Source organism: Geotrypetes seraphini, chromosome 8 (assembly GCF_902459505.1).
Source record: "Geotrypetes seraphini chromosome 8, aGeoSer1.1, whole genome shotgun sequence".
Taxonomy (NCBI): Eukaryota; Metazoa; Chordata; class Amphibia; order Gymnophiona; family Dermophiidae; genus Geotrypetes; species Geotrypetes seraphini.
The window spans coordinates 145,505,631-145,523,118 of record NC_047091.1 but is presented as its reverse complement, the minus strand read 5'-3'; the positions used below and the strand labels follow the sequence as shown (position 1 = coordinate 145,523,118).

The 17,488-nt window shown below is 42.7% G+C and overlaps 1 protein-coding gene across 18 annotated transcripts in view; it reads right to left on the bottom strand.

Annotated features, from left to right (window-relative positions):
* RIMBP2 (RIMS binding protein 2) overlaps window positions 1–17,488 on the bottom strand; it is a 598,797-nt gene that overhangs the window by 182,930 nt on the left and 398,379 nt on the right. For 14 of the 18 annotated variants that reach the window (XM_033956341.1, XM_033956346.1, XM_033956345.1 and 11 more), the window contains 2 exons: window positions 12,935–12,955; window positions 2,121–2,319 (listed from right to left, as the gene is read on the bottom strand). In XM_033956341.1, coding sequence (XP_033812232.1) covers window positions 2,121–2,319; window positions 12,935–12,955 — 220 coding nt within the window. The remainder of the gene's footprint in view (window positions 1–2,120; window positions 2,320–12,934; window positions 12,956–17,488) is intronic. The other 4 variants (XM_033956343.1, XM_033956344.1, XM_033956358.1 and 1 more) reach the window with 1 other exon arrangement.

Genomic DNA, 17,488 nt, shown 5'->3' with positions numbered 1-17,488 from the left:
TTGTGAACCAGAGGAAGGAATGTGTGAGGAAAGCATGTGTGAATAAACATGATTTAAATAAGAAACCTTCCTGTTTAAATGTAAAACAAGGCTCCTGTTGCTAAAGGATTTGAAACAGAGATTGGTCTGAGTGTGGGGGACAGGTATGTGAATGAGCTTTGGTGCAGTGGGGGGAGGAAAGCCCAGTATTACTGCAGAGAAAGCCAGGTTTAAAACCAAGGCTGGTTCAAGTGCCCAAAGTTTGTCCCGGTCCAGAGACACTGAGTAATTGGGAACACGGGAGGTGTACATTTTTCTGTAATTGGGTGGAGCTTGTTCCCACACCTACTGGCCCAGCTAGACAGAATCAGGGCAGTAGGGTGAGAGAGTTCTTTGGAGCTGGGTACAAAGGAGTGTCCATAATTAGGCTGTGGATAACAGTAGCAGTCTGAGGATTAAGGCCAGGATTCACTAACCTGCCTATCCGGGTCTGATCCGGGCAGGTCCGACAAATTCAGGAAACTCCAACATACAGATGAGGGCGATCGTAGGAATGCCTCCATCTGCAGGCACGGATCGCGCTATAGTGATCCCCGCGCTTGCGCAGACCATCTATGGATGGTCTGAGCATTCGCGGGACCTCCAAGCCGTGGGAGTTGGGGTTTTTTTCTTCTTCTATTTTTTTTACACTGAGCGCAGCCAGGGAAAGTGCTGGATCTCGATTGAGGAACTTTTGGGAGCCCGTGGTTTTAACCCGCTTAAGCCTGCGGGTTAAAACCACGGGCTTGCAGTGCAGGGAAGGGTGGGAGAGTTGGGGCAGGCAGGCAGGATGTTTGGGTTCGGGGCTGGAAGGCAGGCACGTTCGGGGGGGGGATCCGCATATTTTCCTAGAATCATCACTGTACATAAATATACACATATGCATGCAGTCCACAACTGGAAAACAGGGGATACGCCTAGACAGAGGTATAGGGTGGCCGCATAGGCTGCAGGGTAAGGATTGAGCTGTGGCTTCCCCATACCTGGCAGAAGGATATAGGCAAGCGGGGGCTGCAGCCCGGGGCCCAGCCAGCCTGTACAGTTACAGGAGATCATGTAACCTGGATTGCCTGGAGACGGGTGCGAATGGGTATGCCCGTGGCTTCCGGCAGGCAGGCAGGCACATTCAGGGCTGCAGGAGGCATTTAGGGCAGCAGGAGATAGGGGCTGACAGGGCAGAGAGCAGGGCTGCAGAAGGCAGGACAGTTGCAAAGGGCTTCAGCGACTGGTCCTCAGAAGTCGCTTTTTTTTGATCGGCCAGCCCAGCCGGTTTTGCAGGGTTTTGTCTAGTGAATCACGTCCCTGCCTACTTTGCATGCCGTTGCCTTCATTTGCATGCGCGGATCGGAGGATGGTCGGAAGACAGGTAAGTGAATCGGGCCGGTGTCGCTAAGGGGTCACAAACCGATCAGTATACATTCGGTTTGCTTTGTGAATCTAGGCCTAAGTGCAGGCAGGAGGACTGCCTGGAGTTGCCTGTTGGCAAGAAGAAGCAAACGGTCCTATTTGCAAGGGCTGCTTAGGCTGTGTTAAAGCAGCAACACAGGGATAAATGCTGTAATTTGTTGTTTTTGAATGAAGAATATTGAAATCCTGAACTTTTGGAGATATTTGCAAAGTTTGCTGTATTTTTGAAGCATGGACTGTGTTGAAAGCAGTGAAGGTGATTTTGCTGATAGCTTCACTGTATACAGAAATATCAAGGAAAATAAATCTTTTTGAAAGTGCAAAAAGAAAAAAAAAAAAATTGTTTTGTGAAACCTGCGCACCTCATTGGCACTCTGTGGGGACTAGATCCGTGCGTGGCGGGGCTTGACCCAGCCACAATACATACTTTTGAATGGAAGGCAAGTTTGCATTAAAATGCCAGCCTGTGATTTACAGGTAAACACTAATGAATTTCTCATGCCAGGTGAAATCCACAGCTATTTCATGCAAACCTGCTAGCCACCTTCTCACTCACTGTCTTTCCTGGAGGCCATCTAATCTGAAGAAATTTATTGATAAAATTCATTGAAAGTGAATTGGACAGCTCATATTCCTTTATGAATTTAAATTAATGAAATGTTTAGAAAAGAAGGCTGTGCCCATTTTTCTTTTACCTATTGCGGTGGCTATTCCATTCATGAACTGGGAAAGTGACTTGCTAGGGGAGCCAATGATGTCAGAGGATGCCACGGAAGCACCACTCAACAGGTCAATCTTGCCGGTTTGCTGCCGAAACCTCTCCAGTTCTTTGGAAAGAAGATTGAACTGCTCACTCTGTATCCGGCATTTCTCTTCCAGTTCTTGAACCTTGGTCTAGACAATAAAAAACATATAATGCATTTAAATTAAATCAAATCAGAACAGCCCTGAACAGTTAAGAACAGCAAAAGCAAGAGTCTCTTATCCTTCTCCTCTTACTTATATTTAAAAGACATGGGCATATAATTCATGCCATATATTGGGCGAGTTGTCAACTGGAGTTCCTTTCAATGTCAACTCAAAAATTCTAACTCTTTTGGACCTAGCCAATAGGACATTACTTAAGATTTTGCAACTAACATCAGTTGGGTATTTGACATGCATGCAACTTACTTCCTTACATTGAACTGTTAGGCTAAAATACAAGACTTATAAGAGAGAATATGTAACCTCAAAGCATCAATCTCATGTGTTGACCTGATGTATCATTCTACATAACATTTCATAGTGCTTTCTTGTGTTGTGGCTTTCCCCCCCTCCAGTTGTTTCTGGAGTGGATTGATTCATGTGGAGTAAGAGTAAGAACTGTTGCTATTAAGTCATTCAAAACAGAAAGGGACAGATTTAAGGGGCACTAGGAATGTAACTGCCTCACAAAAAAACTAGATGATTGGCAAGATTAACAGCAAAGCTATATCCAATTCTCCAGCTAATTCAAGGTTCCAGAAATGAGAAATTAGTATTTGTTAAAACCTGGGGGCGGGGAAGATTTTGTTACTGTATCTCCTGATCATTTGCTGAATTTCTCATTGCATGCCAATATCTATAATTCTGCTGCAGCCCACTAAGCAGTGTAGAACTAGGAAAATACAAAGAATGGATGTTTAGAAACCTGTTATAAACCTCACCGGGAATACAAAGATAGTTACGAGTGCTGTTCTTGTTCAGGCATCCAAAAGGAGCTCTGTTTCCATAAGCACACATTGGAAGACATCCATATGATGACCTCACAGAATGAGATGTACTCCATGTGGTCTTACTTAACCAATCATATGGCTAGGAAGGCTGAATGCTCACCTAGTGCTGTTTACTTCTCAGTATGGCATTCTGTGTTCGATAGAATGGCCCCTACAATAAAAGGACTGTGTGGGGAACCAGATGATTCCTACAATATCAGGGCAAGTTTTGAGTTCTGTCATTTAGCCAGTAAGCATTTTTATAGGAGAAGAAACAGCAGATTCAATGCCAGTTCGTTTTAAATCTCCCAACCCACAGAAGGCTAGGTACTCTAGGTTTATTTTCCGGGGAGGAAAATAAACTATAGTTCTCCAAATTCTTTGGTATGCTAATTAAAACCCATTTCCCTCTTGACTAGCCAAGTGAATCTAGTGGCTCATTCAACTTTTTTAAGATAGGTACAGTGTTTGATAAGAAAGTCTTCTCTTGGGTAGAAAGGGCCCGTTAAATATAGACAGCAGTGTTGTTCCAGTGTTGAGGCTAACGGTCCACGGCACATCTGTCTGCCTCCCTCTAGAGAATTAGTGGCTTATACATTAGCTGAAGGAAATGAGCGTCACAAAATCAAAGCAAAAGCCAAGGCGGTTCTGTCTGAAAATGTGATCTTCAAGACAAACAGGAAAATTATTGAGGCATCGTTTTTTTTTAATCAGCTCAGTATATCTAATATCAGCTATATTAGACATATGGAGGGGCATAATAGAAAGGAACGTCTAAGTCTTTTTTCGTCTAAGTAGCAAGTCATCCAAAGTAAAAAAACAGCGTAGGACACATTTTCGAAAAATACATCCAAATTTTTTTTCGTTTCGAAAATCGCCTAACTATATGTCCTGCCGATCTGATCATCCAAGCCGCTAAATCGTCCATTTTTATACCCCATTTTCATCCAACTTTTCGTCCAAGTCAAAAACGCCTAGAACAAGCCCTGTTGGACATGGGAGGGGTCTGCAAAGTGATGGACTGAACACCCAGACATGGCACCTAAATAGTGGGGTACCTTACAGGACACTGCTGTGAACTTCACAAAAAGGGTGTCATGTCATCATCTCACTACAGCTCCCTTATAGGTCATGGTGAGCCCCCCAAACCACCTTCAGAATCCCCTAGATCTACTTATCTACCACCCCAATAGCCCTTATGGCTGCAGGAGCCACATATGCCAGTGCAAAAGGATTTTGGGGTGTATAGGGGAGTGCACGTTTCAATATCAATGCAGTGATTACAGGGGCTTATGGGCATGGGTCCTCCTCTCCATGGATTCCCTAACCCACCTCCAAGACGGCTTAAGACGCCTCTGTGCAGCACGACTAGGCCTTCCTATACCAGGCTGCCAGGTGATGATGTTCTGGAGGCACAATTTCAAGTTGTGATTAATATTTTTATGGGGGTGGGGTTGGTGATCACTGGGGTAGTGTGTGGGGGTCTGTATTATGTGTTTGCAATGCTTATCTGGTCATTTTAGGTGGGTTTTTGTGACTTAGCCCATGGTTTAAATGGTCTAGATCGCAACGTCCAAGTTTCGTCTAGGCTGTGTTGTAAAACTTTCGTTTATACATGCAGTATGACTAAGTCTAAGCCGGCCCATGGCCCGCCCAACTCCCGCCCTTGACACTCCTCCTGACACAACCTGTTTAGCTCTGGTCATTCAGCGGCACTATGAAGGCCTAGGTTATTTATTAATATGTCCAAAACCCGTTTTTATTATTGACAATTGGACGTATTTTGACAATGTTCGTCCAAGTGCTGACTTAGGCCGGTTTTTGGACATTTTTCTCTTTTGATTATGAGCCCCATGGTGGTTTTAGGAGCTGACCTTGTTCAAATGTACACACTACGGATAAGCAGCTTGAAAATAAAAAACTAAGGACTTGTTTGTAGGTCACAGTATTAAGGGATAATCTTGTTGCATCTAGCCCTTTCACTAATATTCTCATTAATGCCCCTCTAAATATTTCATGGTATGCACACATTCTGCCACCTATGCTGAAGCATTATAGCATTAAATCAATTATCTCATTCAGTATCATTTCTCTTGATGAATAAACATACATTTTGGTATAACTCATATATACTAGACTACATTAGAAAATCAACTGCATTTGTCTGATTAAAAAAACCTCTAAGTGAGTAGACTTGATGGGTGCAACATCATGAAATATTTTCTTTACGAAGAGGGTAGTGGACTGTTGTAATACCCGGCCAGATGTGGTGGAGAAAAAAACAGTAATAGAATTTTTAAAAAGTGTGAAATAAAACACAGAGGAGCCCTAGTGACAAAAGGATGGTAATGAAACATATGATGCAGTGGTTCAGTCCAAAACAGCAGGGGTAGGACTTCATTGTGTTTACAAGTTAACAAATGGGCGAGCTACACAAAATGGCAGTTAGAAACATAGAAACATGATGGCAGATAAAGCTCAAATGGCTCATCTAGTCTGTCCATCTGCAGTAACCATTATCTTTTTCTCTCTCCGAGAAATCCCACGTGCCTATCCCAGGCCCCTTTGAATTCAGACACAGTCTCTGTCTCCACCACCTCTTCTGGGAGACTGTTCCATACATCTACCACCCTTTCCGTAAAAAATATTTCCTCAGATTACTCAAGAGCCTGTCACTTCTTAACTTCATCCTATGCCCTCTCATTGCAGAGTTTCCTTTCAAATGAAAGAGACTCGACTCATGCACATTTATATTACATAGGTATTTAAATGACTCTATCATATCTCCCCTCCTGCCTTTCCTCCAAAGTATATAGATTGAGATCTTTAAGTCTGTCTCCATACGCCTTATCATGAAGACCACACACCATTTTAGTAGCCTTCCTCTATGCTATAAATGGCATTGGCTACAAAAGAACCTAACAAATGCCAATAAATGGCATTGGTCATCCAAAATAACTGAAGTGACCAAAATATCTGAGGTGACCTGCATAAAAGAACTTAAATTGACACCTAAATTTCTATGAGCATGAGAACCATATTTTTTTTACAGTTTCCCTAACCTTAATGGTCTTGGGGTTATTATCAAACCTAATGATAAGCCATACTATAGGGCTTAAGTGATTGGTATAAGTATGGGTAATATAAGAAACACACCTGAAGCAAGCAAGGCCTAAAATAGCCTTTTAGCAAGGGTATAAAGATCATCGCCGTAACAGATTTTGGGTATGATTGAGAAAGACATGGAGGGTGACGAGAAGAAGGAGATCAAGAGGACAGGTAAAAGTCATGGGAGGGCATGAGAGTGATTCTGCACAGAATATAGGACTTTATATGCAGACATGGGAGAAGTCACTGTTTGCCCTGGGCTTGGAAGCATGGAATGTTGCTACTATTTGGGGTTTTGCCAGGTCGTTCTAGGGGTTGCTTTTTTTTTTTTGCTATCATGTACTATGTTAGAATGAAAGAAAAAATATTGCAAACTTTTAAGATGGAAGCAAATCTCCATTCATATATTATAATTTAATGCATTCATTAAAATATAAGGTTTCATTTACTAACATAAGAACATAAGAAATGCCTGCACCGGATCAGACCATGAGTCCATCTAGTCCAGCAATCCGCACACGCGGAGGCCCAGCCAGGTGTACCCTGGCGAATACCTTAGTTACTCAATGTGTCTTTCAAGAAGATATGCATCCAACTTGCCCTTAAATCCTGGAATGGTGGTTTCCTCCACAACCTATTCCGGGAGAGCGTTCCAGGATTTCACCACTCGCTGACATTTGTCCTGGCCCTGTCTCCATGTGCTAATAAGTTAATATGCATTAGTGCATTTTAATATATGATAATTTGAGTTAAGTGCATAATTAAGAAATAGATCTCATTGAGAATATTGGGACTTGCATTATTTTAACATATGTTACACTGCATTAACAGAAAATAATGGTAAATAAAGACCATGTAACCAATCTGGTCAGCCATCTAAACAGCTCAACAATCCTGCCTTCTCCCTCTGACAACTTCTGTGCCTGCCCATGCTTTCTTGAATTCAGATACAGTTCTTGACTCTGCCACTTCTACTAAGAAATATTTCCTTATATGTACTACTCCTGAGTCTATCCCCTTTCGCTTTCATTTCATGCCCCCTCGTTCCAGAGCTTCCCTTTAATTGAAAGAGATTCACCTCCTGTGTATTTATGCCATGGAAGTATTTAAATGTCTTTATTATGTATCTCCCCTTCTTCTGCCTTTCTTCCAAACTATACATATAGAGATCTTTAAGTTTGTCCCCATATGCATTATAATGAAGATCACTAACCATTTTAGTAGCAATCCTTGGACCAACTCCATCCTGTTTATATCTTTCTGAAGATGTGGTCTCCAGATTAGTACACAATACTTTAAATGAGGTCTCAATTGAGACTTATACAAATACACTATCGCCTCCTTTTTTCTACTGGTCATTGTTCCCTCTATGCACCCAAATAGTCTTCTGGCTTTTGCCATCATCTTTTCTGCCTGCTTAGTTAATTTAAGATTATCAAATGCAATCACCCTCTAGTCCTGCTCTTTTGTACACAAAGTACTTCACTCATACTATACTGCTTCCTTGGGATTTTTGCAGCCCATATGCATGACTCTGCGTTTTGTTTTTTACATAAATTCTTAGCTGCCAAATTCTAGAATCTAGATCATACCTCAAGATGTGCTAGATTTATCCTTATGTTATCCACACCTTCTAGAATGTTTGTCCTGTTATAGGTTTTGGTATCACTTGCAAAAAGGCAAGCCCTTCTGCAATATTGTTTACAAAAATGTTGAGAAGACCCAGACCAAGGACTGATTAATAAATGCTAAAAAGATAAGGCCCATAATGTTATAATTAAAACTGACATTTTGTGTACCTTCTTTTTAAACAATATCCAAGAGCTTAGAATTAAAACTGAGGCAGCCATCTTGCAGATGAAAGAGCAGGTTGCAATTTTCAGTTTCTAAAGATTTTAGAGGACCAAAGAATTGCCAATAAATATTTCCTTGTAGTTGGGTAAATGAAGGTACCGGGAATTTGGATTGCTTGGGAAAGGTGAGAGAAAGAGGAAATAGTAACGGTGGGGATTATAACTCAGCTGCAAATATTTCTCTCTGCGCTGACCATTTAGCTCTTATCTCAAGGCATTTTCTGCTATGTACAGTCTTATCTCACTTTCATTAAATCAAAATATAAGACCGCCAGCCCCAGAATGCTTTGGGATAATGGGGGACTGAGAACCAGGACAGGATATAATATCACCAGTGTGGATGGAGGCATCTCTCTTAGCTTAATGATATGAGACTGGAATCAGTCTGCAGTGTGGTGCTTGATAGGTTGTTTCTACGTAAATGTTGTTTTGAATGATCAGTATGATATCTCTGTGAGGTAAGAACGCACATATGACAGTAATAGCCTAAGGCAACAAGGCTTAATTTACTACTGAACTCAACCAGAGAACCATCCATACGTGTTAACCTATAACACTAACTAGGTCTATGCTACGATTTCGGTTTTATATGTGCTAATGTTTCCAAAATCTACAAGAAAGAACACATTTTTCCCTTTGAAGAAGTTCAGTTTTGAGTTTTCACAGCAAGTTCCTAAAACTTGCTTTACAAATTTTCAAGCAAATAGACTGAATTTAGATTTCCAGATTTTGTTAAAGTCACAATATTTAATTGATCAAAGTGAAGATAGAAGGCCATAAGAGCAACTTGGAGACCCCCCTGGATTTGTCATTCTCAGGTAATTTTTTCAACAGGAAATTTTTCTCATTCTGAGTACAGGAAAATGATTTGAAAATTAAACAAATAATCCCAGGGCACAACATGATGCTCCTGTATACTCAGTTAAGTTTCATTTATTTGGAAACTGGAAGCCAGGCCGCCCTTCTAAATCCAGCCAGGAGTTGGAGGAGTAGTATAATGTTTAAAGCAGCAGGATGAGATCCAGGAAAATCCAGGTTCAAATCTCACTGTGATCAAAGGCCCATTGTGATTTTGAGAAGTCACTTAACCCTCCATTGCCCTAGACACAAACTTAGAGCTATATTTACTAAAGGGTATCAAGCCCTTAATGCACCCTAACAGGGTACCACATGATGGCGTTAACATCTTCTGTGATAATTTTACCTGTTAGCAAGTGCATTAGGGAATTTTTCTGGGAGTAGGTGTGGCACGGGTATGGAAACATCCAGGTAATGTGCACTAACTGGATAACAGCCGAGGGAACATTGGTCACTTAGGGGCTGATTCTACAAATGGGTATCCCGACTGTATGTGGTGGTAGGCATTCTACTGCCATCTCACAGCCAATCGGGACACACATTTTTTTTAAAAAAATGCAGGTGGGGAAGGATGCCTGCATTGTAGGCATATGTCACGTGCCTACGGAGACTTGTGGAGACACTTATGGATGCCCAAAGCATGGCATGAGCGTGGTCTCCACCGGAGACTATGGGCATTGGTAAGCATCCCTAAGTGTTTCCATAGACATGAGACATAGGCGTGTCCATAGGCACCTTTCCATAGGTGTTTCCATAGACATGCTGGCCTACATTTAAGGCATCTGTTAATAAAAGTATATGTAATTCTCTACAGGATGCCAATGCATGATTGACACACAATCGGCGGCTGCTTCTTTGGCAGCCACCGAGATCGGCGTCCCTTAGCACCTTGTACACAAGAGTCGCTAAGTTCTCCTGGGTTAAATCCTTGCCGTTACAAAGTGCTAATGGCTACGTTAGCACATGACTGGCATAAAAAATACCCTCAAAAAGAAAAACATACACCTTTAGTTGACATGCCTCTTAGATTGTAAGCCCTCTAGGAGCAGAAAAATTCCTACCTGAATGTAATTTGCCTTTGAGCTTCAGCTGAAAAAGGCTAATGCTAAAATCCAAATAACACAATTTTAAAAATGGAATCACCTATCATTTTTATGTTTCAGAATTTGGAATTGTTTAAAATTTTTTTAAAAGATCCATAAGTTACCCCCACCCTCCCAGTCCTCTGGTCTTTCAGTAGTGCTGGAAATCTGAATTCAACAAACATTCATGTAGACTGAGAATTACAACATTGCAAAATAAAATGCTGAACCATTCTTAACGGGCATGCTCCTCGGGATTCAGTTGCTTCGGGGAACTCCTCCCATGCAGAAGCTCTTGAAACTATCCTATGTGAATGGATCTCTACATCAGGCAGAAGGACTGCTGGAGAGATATACAGTCATTTTATGGCTATAATCCAAAGTTTCTAGATTGTCTGCAAATAGCCTCCAGATATCAAAATATATAGCTTTCAAGTCTTAGCAAAGCATTTCAACTTGTCATCCTTTGAAAACCCTCCAGTGTTTGCAATAATTTGAAAAAGTTAGTGGAAGGCAAAAAAAGAGTGAACGTGGGCTTTTGAGGGTGCAGTTTTCTTAAATGTGAAAGGATTTGTGAACAAACCAAAATAAAACTGATTTTTAGACTATGGGCTCCTTTTACTAAGCTGCGGTAGCGTTTTTAGCGCGCGCTGAAGATTAGCGCACGCCAACTCCTGCGCTACATGGAAAAACTAACACCAGCTCTATGGCGGCATTAGCGTCTAGCACGCATGGCATTGTAGTGTGCGCTAAAACCGCTAGCACAGCTTAGTAAAAGGAGCCCTGGGTAGAGATTAGGGTGTTATTAAGTTGCATTAGAGAATTCTCCTGTCTGGGGAACCATCAGACCACTATGAACATGTTCATGAAGGATCAGAGGGTCTAGGAGGGGGTGTTCTTTTGGTGGCTGGGATGCTCATGTGGAGGGTGATGATTAGAGGGTCAGGTACACATGAAAGAAGGGATGGGGGAAGTGGGACTAATGATCAGGGATTCCAGTCTGATTGGGACGGCGGTTGAGTCCTCATCTTCAGGTCAGGTAATGATCTGGTTAGGGTCAGGCGCTGATTGGGAGATCCTCATCTGGGGGTGAGGTGATGATTCAGGTGGTTGAGTCCTCATTGGGGGAGGGTCAGTTGATGATTGGGGGGTTGGGGGTGTTCATGGAGGAGACTTTGACAGCTCAGATTGGCCCTATTAAGCTGTAGCGTAGGAGATTTAGGCCACAGCTTTGAGGCCTGATGCTGCAAGGCTGATGGAATACTGTAATATTGCTTGTGAGGCATCTGCAAGCAGTGCGATATTTACCACTGGAGTTAGCAACTTGCGGTATAGAGATACCGCAGGTTGCTGATTCCCACGGTTAATCAAGGTATGGTATAAGTCCGCCTTTTACTGTACCGGAAACTGAAGAACCATGGGGTGGACGGAGACGTACATAGATGGATCAGAAACTGGTTGGCAGGTAGGAAACAAAGGGTAGGGTTGAAGGGCCACTACTCTGATTGGAGGAGGGTCACGAGTGGTGTTCCGCAGGGCTCGGTGCTCGGGCCGCTGTTATTTAATATATTCGTAAATGATCTAGAAACAGGGACGAAGTGTGAGATAATAAAATTTGCAGATGACACCAAACTATTTAGGGGAGCTCGGACTAAAGAGGGCTGTGAGGAATTGCAAAGGGACTTGAACAAACTAGGAGAATGGGCGACAAAATGGCAAATGAAGTTCAACGTTGAGAAATGTAAAGTATTGCATGTGGGAAGCAGAAACCCGAGGTACAACTATACGATGGGAGGGATGTTATTGAATGAGAGTACCCAAGAGAGGGACTTGGGGGTAATGGTGGACAGGTCAATGAAGCCGACGGCACAGTGCGCAGAATAGAATGCTAGGTATAATCAAGAAGGGTATTACAACCAGGACAAAATAAGTTATCCTGCCGCTGTATCGGGCGATGGTGCGCCCACACCTGGAATACTGCGTCCAGTTTTGGTCGCCATACCTTAAGAAGAATATGGCGTTACTCGAGAGAGTTCAGAGAAGAGCGACACGTCTGATAAAAGGGATGGAAAACCTTTCATACGCTGAGAGATTTGAGAAACTGGGTCTCTTTTCCCTGGAGAAGAGGAGACTTAGAGGGGATATGATAGAGACTTATAAGATCATGAGGGGCATAGAGAGAGTAGAGAGGGACAGATTCTTCAAACTTTCAAAAAATAAAAGAACAAGAGGGCATTCGGAAAAGTTGAAAGGGGACAGATTCAATACAAATGCCAGGAAGTTATTCTTTACCCAACGTGTGGTGGACACTTGGAATGCGCTTCCAGAGGACGTTATAGGGCAGAATACAGTACTGGGATTTAAGAGAGGATTGGACATTTTCCTGCTGGAAAAGGGAATAGAAGGGTATAAATAGAGAATTACTGCTCAGGTCCTGGACCTGTTGGGCCGCCGCGTGAGCAGACTGCTGGGCAAGATGGACCTCAGGTCTGACCCAGCAGAGGCATTGCTTATGTTCTTATGTTCTTATGTACCTTGATGACTTCCCCCTAAACTGCTTGATTCAGTGCTACTATTCCTCAACAGTTTTATTCTTAACTGATTTATATTCATGCTGATATCTTAGTCTATATATTTGGAATGGCATTAGGTTTGTTGAGGACCCAATTTATAGAGTTTTGCCCCTCTTCCTCACCACTCCATCCTAACAATGATGTTGATAAGTGATACTCCACGGTATCTGTCTTTTCCATTAAAATCAAGTTGTGGGGCTGGGCTTATAAGAATGGTTCTTCCAAGCACTCCATGCAGGAAAGGATAAGGCTGACACACAAACAGTTCGTAGTAGGGGAAAGTAGATACCCTAAAGTACCTGCATGCTGTCCAAGGTGTTCTGGGTGAAGAGCAAAGCCATTAAGTCCAACAAAACACAACAGCAAAGAGATGTTAAAAAAAAAAAAAAAAATTCCAAATTAAACATAACAGTTTTGTTCATGTTTGCTTACATTATAAAATAAAACAAAATGGCGACACAAAACCAATCAGGAAACGGAACATGTTAACAGTTATCACATGTACAGCATGCAAGCCACACTGTGTTACATGACAGAAATCGCTTCCAAACCCTGAACCCTCAACAGGCTGATCAGCAAAATGCACAAAGCAGCTAAAATAAACCATGAGGACTGAGTACAGCGCAAAGAAATCGCAAGCTGGCTGTTGTTTAGGTTTCCTTTTCTAATGCTTGGCATTAGGGGGCTGATTCTGTAAGCGGCGCCTTCCTCAGCAGGTGCCTACAAAATGGGGGCCTGCAGGGTGACAATCGCAGACAGGCGCCGCTTACAGAATCGTGGCGTGACGGAACTCTAGGCGCGGGAAATGTAGGCCAAGGTTTCACAGGCCCACATTTCCGGTGCCTAGGGTTCCGTTAGAATCATGGCCAGTAGTGCATAGTGATGCTGAAGTCTGGTGCCGCCCCCTAATCATGCCAACTTCCGGGCTTTGGCCGCTAGCTGCCAGGGACCTAGGTGCTGGTCCCAGAGGTCACGTAGTGGCGCCTTTTTTTGTTGTTGTTAATTACTTTTTAATTGGTTTTATATGACATGGACAATTAGTGTCCTTTAACACCAATTAAAACATTTAAGTTAGGCAGGGCAGGACACCTACCACCGCCTAACTTTTGGCATCCCAATGAGAATCCGGGCCTAGAGGCCTTTTGGTTTCTTATTCAATTTTCAGCCATGTTTTCAGTTTCAGCAGAAAATAACCATGTGCTGTTGGTGGAAAACCAAATATTTGTGCTTTGCCCCATTTGCCTCCTTCCCTTCCTCCTCAGTAGACTACCATCAACTCACAGTAAGTGTCTACACCAAGGTGCCTACATGGCAAATAGGCATGGTTAGGGATGGAGTTTGGGCTTGGATGGAGTTAGGCTCTGGTATTTTAGGCCAAGAAAACCCTGGACTTATATACCAGCACCTAAGCTGTATATGCCTACTGGTGCCTAAGTCAATTTAGGCATGATTCTACAAACGGCGCCTGACTTTGATTGACATGCGCTATGTGCCCCTTTCCTAGGCACCTACCAAGTTAGGTGCCATTTACAGAATCTGGGCTCAAGGCCCTGATTCTATAACAGACAGCTACAGTTAAGTGCCCAGATTGGCACCACCAGCTGATCGAGGCACCTAACGTAATTGTTTTATTAGCTTAATTTTTTAAAATTAATTTTTAAAAATTTCTATACCGCCAAAAATCTCAGCAGTTTACAAATTTACATACATAAAAGCAAAAGTCACATACATGAAAGCACATATACACTAAAACATAACAATCCAAACATATAGCTATCGACACAAGAAAATGCCCTTAGCAATACTATCATCAAATACTCATCAGCTGTAGTTAAGGAAAAAGAAAACAGTTTCCAAGGAAAAATTATCCGTAATTAGAAATACGCATCAACAAATAGCTTGGTCTTAAGCAGTTTTTAAAAAATTGGATGTTCCACAAATAATCTTATTTGACCAGATAAACTATTCCATAAAGACATCCCAGCAATCATAAACATTTTCATGGGTGCTGATAATTGAAAGTGCCATTAAAAAACAATTAAACATGATTTTTATTTTAAAATGAATTAGCTGGTAGGCACCTATCACTTGGAGGTAGGCATCTATATTTAGGTGCCTACTGGCAACTAAGCACGATTAGGGTCGAATTTCAGGCGGTGTTTGGGCGTGGATTGAGTTAGGTGCCAGAATTTTAGGCCAAGAAAAACCTGGCTTAATATACCAGCGCCTAAACTGTACATGCCTACCGGTGCCTACGCTGATTTAGGCAGCTCTAGATGCGACTCTACAAATGGCACCCAACTTTGATTTCGTATATCACACAAAAAAAACGAGCGACTCACTGGGATGATCAGAAACTGGGGAATCAGTTCAAGTGTGGAGGAAAAAAAGACTCGGATATAACTGCACCCCCTCCCCTTACCAAAGTAATATAAGGGTAGGGGCATAAATTACCATCATGCGTCAGAAAAAAACTCCACACAGCCCGATAAACCAGAGGCAGATCTAAACCTCGCTTTCAGGCAGGAATTAATTAAACAAGGGGAGCAAGAAAAAAGCAAACTTATCTTGACTCAGACGCTCTTCATACAGTTTTTCAACGTCCACTGCTTGTGGGATATATGTGATTTGGACTCCTTTTATTGGTGATTTTTTGGGGACCTAACTTTGATTGACAAGTGGGAGGTGACCTTTTTCTAGACACCTACCGAGTTTGGGGCTGTTTATAAAATCTGGCCTTGTGCTTTCCTATAATTGGTGCTCTGAGTTGCGTGCCATTTGTAGAACAGTGCTTGGCACTGTGATCCAAGACCAGTTTAATAATAATAACTTAATAATAATAATAACCAGGGCAGGATTAACCAATAGGCCAAGTAGGCACGTGCCTAGGGCCCGATGAAGGAGGGCGTCAACATTGTTTCTTCCAAATGGCGATGGGTCCCTCCAGTATCAATCGGCAATGCGGGCCCCCACCCCGATCAGCAACGCGGGCCCCACCCCGATTGGCAACACGGCCCCCCCCATCGACAGAAAGTATGACAAGCAAGCAACGCGGGTAAGAAAAGCAACGGGAACTGTAATTGTGCAAGCGGTTCTGCTTGCCCAAAGCTTCCCTCTGGCGCAGCTTCCTGTTTCCTCCTGGGTGCATGGTGGGATGGGGCAGGGGGCCCAGTGTACCTGGGTAGCCTAGGGGCCCTTGACGAATTAATCCTGCCCTGATAATAACTTTATTTTTCTATACCGCCATAGTCGAAAGAAGACTGGACAATCAGCAAATTACAGAATGCAAGAGAAGAAATGTTACATAGAAATTGGGGTTATATGAGAAGTATTACATGAGGCATTGGAGTTACATGAGAAATTATATCAGGTTTGTGAAGGGAAATATCATTTGTTTAGGCAATGAATTTGTCAAATAGAATGGTTTTAACTGATTTTCGGTATGCGCCGTAGGTCTGTCTGGCTCTATTAATGTAGTTTCTCAGCCAGGATTACTGTCTGCTTGCTTGGAACATGAAGGTTCTGTCCAGGAAGGATTTGTATTTGCAGCCTGTGATCTTTGGGTATGTAAAGATGTTTCTGTTTCTGGTTGTTCGTATGGGGTTGTGTAGCGTGAAGTGTGGTAGCAAATAGGAAGGTGCTAGTCCCCAGACTTGTTTGAAACAGATACATGCAAATTTGAATAGTATTCGCGCCTCCTTTGGCAACCAGTGCAATTTTTTGTAGTAGGGGCTAATATGGTCTTTTTTCCTCAGTCCGAAGATTAAGCAAACTGCAGTGTTTTGCATTATTCTTAATTTTTGTACTGTTTTTTTTTTTGGGATACCCAGGTAGACGATGTTGCAGTAGTCTAGGATAGCTAGGATCAGGGACTGCACCAGTAATCTAAAGGATATTTTTTAATAGTCCTTAGTTTCCACAGCGTGTAAAAGCATTTCTTCACCAGTAAGTTTGTGTGGTCAGCCATGGTTAAGTGGTGGAATCGTTGGCAGTGCTCTTCAATCTCTCACTAAGTACGGGGAAAGTTCCATTAGACTGGAAAACAGCCAACGTCGTTCCTCTACATAAAAAGGGTTGCAAGGCTGAGGCTGCGAACTATAGACCGGTAAGCCTCACCTCAATAGTGTGTAAACTCATGGAAACACTAATTAAGTATAAATTAGATACGATCCTGAACGAGGAAGATCTCCGGGATCCCAGCCAACATGGATTCACCAAGGGTAGGTCATGCCAGTCCAATCTAATCAGCTTCTTTGACTGGGTAACAAGAAGACTGGACTCAGGAGAGTCCTTGGACGTCGTGTACCTGGACTTCAGCAAAGCGTTTGACAGCGTCCCACACCGCAGGCTGCTGAACAAGATGAAATCGATGGGATTAGGAGAGACTCTAACTGCATGGGTTAAAGATTGGCTTAGTGGCAGACTTCAGAGGGTGGTGGTTAACGGTACCCTCTCTAAAATGTCGGAGATGACTAGCGGAGTGCCACAGGGTTCAGTCCTGGGCCCACTCCTCTTCAACATATTCATTGGGGATCTGACTCAAGGGCTTCAAGGCAAAGTAACCTTATTCGCTGATGACGCCAAACTATGCAATATAGTAAACGGCTATAATCTACAGGATGCTATGGAGCAAGACCTGCATACTTTAGAAAGTTGGTCCTTGAACTGGCAGCTGGGCTTCAACGCCAAGAAATGTAAGGTCATGCATCTCGGTAACAGAAATCCTTGCAGAACTTACACCCTGAATGGAGAAACTTTAACCAGGACTACGGCAGAACGAGACTTAGGAGTAATCATCAGTGCTGACATGAAAGCAGCCACTCAAGTGGAGAAGGCTTCATCTAAAGCACGGC